General features: G+C 31.3%; 1 protein-coding gene across 1 annotated transcript in view; it reads left to right on the top strand.

The window, feature by feature from the left end:
- The window catches only part of LOC107750920 (calreticulin-like), a 10,263-nt gene extending 9,342 nt beyond the window's left edge, over nucleotides 1-921 (top strand). Inside the window, exons 8-9 of the mRNA XM_016566498.1 lie at nucleotides 532-624; nucleotides 724-921. Coding sequence (XP_016421984.1) covers nucleotides 532-624; nucleotides 724-912 — 282 coding nt within the window. The 3' untranslated portion in view covers nucleotides 913-921. The remainder of the gene's footprint in view (nucleotides 1-531; nucleotides 625-723) is intronic.
- The last annotated feature ends 3,256 nt before the right edge of the window (nucleotides 922-4,177 follow it).

Raw genomic sequence — 4,177 nt, 5'->3', positions numbered from 1 at the left:
ATTATTATAAGCAAGTTTTTTATTAATATTTTGAATCTTTTTATTTTCAGATTTTTTAAATTTAAATTTTAGTTAAGGTTTTAGGAATTTTGTTTTGTGTTTTTAGCATTTTTATTCTTTTTCTTTTTTAAAATTTTTTTATTACAGCATGCCTATGTTTTATTAATTATTTATTAATGTTTTATTTTTTTTTTTTCAGTTTTAGTTTATTTTAGTACATCAAGTTAAGCTAAATAAAAAAATGAGAAATATTTTTAACTTTTTTTTTTTAATGGTTTTAGTTTAGTTTTAGTTAATTATAATAACCCTGGTATGTGGTTGCATACACAATAGTGAGTTTAGAAAGAGGAAATCTATTTTAGAACTGCTAATATGACTATTTGTCAGAGTTTGTGAGGTTTCTCATCACACTTTACACAGTGTTTGCACATTAAACCACTAAGAGGCGCTTTTCTCCCTCTATCAAATTCAGTTCACTGTGAGAAACACAGCAGACACCAACATGTTTCTGTTTCTGTTTTGTCTCTCCAGGTAAAATCCGGCACTATTTTTGACAACTTCCTAATCACAGATGACGTGAAGGATGCCGAGGATTTCGGAAATGAAACGTGGGGTGCTACAAAGGTACGAGACACAAAATTACAGTGAAAGAGTTTGATTTTAGCATGTTGAATACTTTCATAAGCAATAAAAATACATTTGAAATTGTCTGTGTTGTCACAGGGTCCTGAGAAGAAAATGAAGGAGGAACAGGATGAGAAGAAACGCAAAGAGGAGGAGGAGAAGAACAAGGAGCAGAGCACAGAAGCAGGCAATGAGGAGGAGGAGGAAGATGAAGGCGAGGAGGAAGAGACCGAAGAGCCTCCAGAGGAGGGAGACGACAATGATGCGCTTCCTAAAGACGAACTGTAACGCAGGAAGTAGATTACGGTCCACATTCCGTGGTTGCCAGGGAAACGACCGCAGTGCATTCATTCTAAATGCCACGCCCTTTGAGACGGCGATGATGTCATGATGATGTCATACAGGGGCAAAGTGGTTGCAATCAATTTATTTTAGCTACATTTAAATAAACAAATTTAGTTGACTATCTTTCAACATTTTGTTTTTATTTAAATGTAGCTAAAATAAATTGTTTGCAACCACTTACCTTACATTTTTTTTATATAATTTGTTTCAGTGCAGGAAGCAGTATAAAAATGTCAAAAATAATGAAATTCAGCAATGCATGTGGTAGTATTCATGGCATGCATTCGCTCTGTCATGATTTACTAAATATTTACAGTATATTCACAGTGTTGTGAATATTGCGTTGATCGTAATGTGCTTTTTATTAGGCCAGTTCATTTTTATTGAATTTTAATTCTTGCTTTAAACATCAGTCTATTTTTCTGCAATGATTTGATTGAAATGATGGTTCCTCTCATGCCTTTAAGCCATTTCAGAGGAATTACTAAATATCAGTAAAATAATTACTACTGAATAATAATACTGAAACTTTAAATAAAATTAAATCAACCCATACGTTTAATTTGTGACCATTGACCTTTAACGAGCCAGTTTTTTGTTATTGAAGAGTTTTCTGTACAGTACCAGGGGTCTGATATATTTGACATCTTTTAATGCTGATCTATGATCAGTTTATTGTGCCTTTGTTGTTTGTAAAATCGATGCCCATATTAGTTCATGTTGTTGGTGTCAGTTATGTTCAGGTAGTTTGAAGGAACTAGACGAAATTCATGAAGTTTTCTTGAATTATAGTTATGAAAGCCCGTTTTCACCTCTGAATACAAAAATAAAAAGAACATTTATCTCACAATTCTGACTTTTTTCTCGCAATTCTGAGTTTATATCTCACAATTTGGACTTTTTGTCTTGCAATTGTGAGAAAAAAGTAAGAATTGTAAGATAAACTCAAAATTGCAAGATATAAACTGAGAAAAAAAGTCTTGAATTATGAGCTTTAAACTCAGAGTGGCAAGATATAAAGTAAGAATTATGAGAGATAAACTCAAAACTGCAAGATATAAAACTCATGATACTGAGAAAAAGTCTGAATTGTGAGATTTAAACTTAAAAGTGCTAGGTATGAACTCAAAATACTTAGAAAAAAAGTCAGAATTGTGAAATTTATACTCAAAATTTTGAGACTAAGTGTAAATTGTGAAATATAAAGTAAGAACTATGAGATATAAACTCGTAATTCGGAGAAAAAAACTCAGAATTGTGAGAAAGACATTTACATTTTTTATTTTTTATTCTGTAGCAGAAACAAAAAGCCTCAGAATTGCAAGGGAACAAGTCAGAATACTGGGTTTATATCTCGCAATTCTGAGGAAAAACAAAGTCTGAACTGTGACAAAGTTACAATTACATTTTAGTTTTTTTCCATAGTGGAAACGGACATCCATAAATAGTATGGAATGGGATGTTACACAGTTCACAGCTTGCATAGTTGTTTCTCCACATTGCAGAAATGTTCAAACTATTCAAACTATAGTCCTCGTTTCTGAAACACAAGCAGAACAAAATCATTTTTTGTGTTAATTGTTGCAGGAAAACTTACAGCGATTTACACAAATTCATTCGGCTTTTATTTCATCAACGAGGACCGATGAATGTTTGTACTGTAGTGCAAAAGAAATTCACAATTGGCATATTGTTCCTTTGGCACTAATGATTTAGTTTTGTTCTGTTACCGCAGTATGTGTGCTGTGGTTATCAATCTCCTAAACAAGATATTCAGTCAAATTCCTTTCTTTTTCCAGCTCTATTTATTTACAAAAGTCTTGCAGTTTGAGTTTTACCTTTCAGATTATTTCAGAATTGTTTATATATATATATATATATATATATATATCTTTTGCTACTTGAAAATAAATAGCTACAATAAGGGATGTGGTAATATTTGCAAAGATTTGAAGGCCTCGTTAAAAAATAAACTAGTTGTCTACACCTTGTGAACAAATGTTCAAATTGGATTGGTACTGAAAATCCTGTTTAGTGACATTAAACCACCTTTTTACATGTTGAGAGTTGTAATTAATGTCAAAGTTTTAATAAATAACTTTATTGTACATGCAAGTTGTAATATTTTGAGTTTTTGAGCACATTATGGTTTCATACTCAGAACTTTATATTATTTATTTATGCTGATATAATTCAAGTTAGTTGTTTACACTAAAAGAATAGATGAAGATATCTGAACATTTGTCCATGTTTACACATTACACATTTCCCATACATTTTCATGAATTCATCATTTCTCTGGAATGTTTGTTAATCATCTTTTTCTGTAGATTTAGTAACTATTTTGAGTAATAATCATTTTTGTGTGGTTTAGTGAATACGTTTACTTTGTATATGCAACACAAAAGCTGGTTCCAAAATTAATTGCACTTGAAAATCTGAAACCGAAAGTTTTCCAGTCTCAAGCCATCTGTAAGAAGATTTGAAGCAGTGCAGGATAGCTGTATATAGACTGTATGATTTGTGTAAATCTCACTAAAGATATTCCACAGACTTTATTCAATCATTTTTTTCATAATTTGAACTGCACAAAAGTGGTCAAGTAAGACATGTTTAGGTTGTTTCTGGTAGCTGCTTGCATTATTTTCACCATATATATTTTCTATAATGGAAAAGCTGATTAACATAGTCCTTTGAGTCCCATTCTTAATTCCTATCACATCAGTTTTACTATATGTCATGCATTTACAAATCTGGTACACAAGATGGAGACATTTTACAGCACAATACTGACTATTTCCTAAGTATTTCTTGTGCGCTCCTCGTTTGGGAGTCACACTCATGGTCTTCGCGGTCAAAAGTGACCGGACACCAGAAATGTAACTGTTTTTTTCTTCAGTAAAATCAATTAATATATTTTTGTTCAATAATATTTTTTCTTTTGTATTTTGAGAGAATTTTATGGTACTAATGAATATTTATGCAATAATTATGATCAATTTTTTCCCATTGAAAATAGTACAACATTTTTTTTTCTAATTTTTTAAAATTATTTTTTAATTAATGCAGTATTTCAGATTAAAATAGAGACTAGGCCTCCTGCACCTCCTGGTGAGAGCTAAAAAAAAAAAACAGAAAAACCTGTCATTTCATGGTGTAACCACTAGATTCCTGTATAGGACTCTATAGAGAGCCTTGTGAATTCCCT

This window comes from Sinocyclocheilus rhinocerous, unplaced genomic scaffold (assembly GCF_001515625.1).
Source record: "Sinocyclocheilus rhinocerous isolate Xijiao unplaced genomic scaffold, SAMN03320098_v1.1 scaffold1534, whole genome shotgun sequence".
Classification (NCBI taxonomy): domain Eukaryota; kingdom Metazoa; phylum Chordata; class Actinopteri; order Cypriniformes; family Cyprinidae; genus Sinocyclocheilus; species Sinocyclocheilus rhinocerous.
This window is presented reverse-complemented; position numbering and strand designations above follow the sequence as displayed.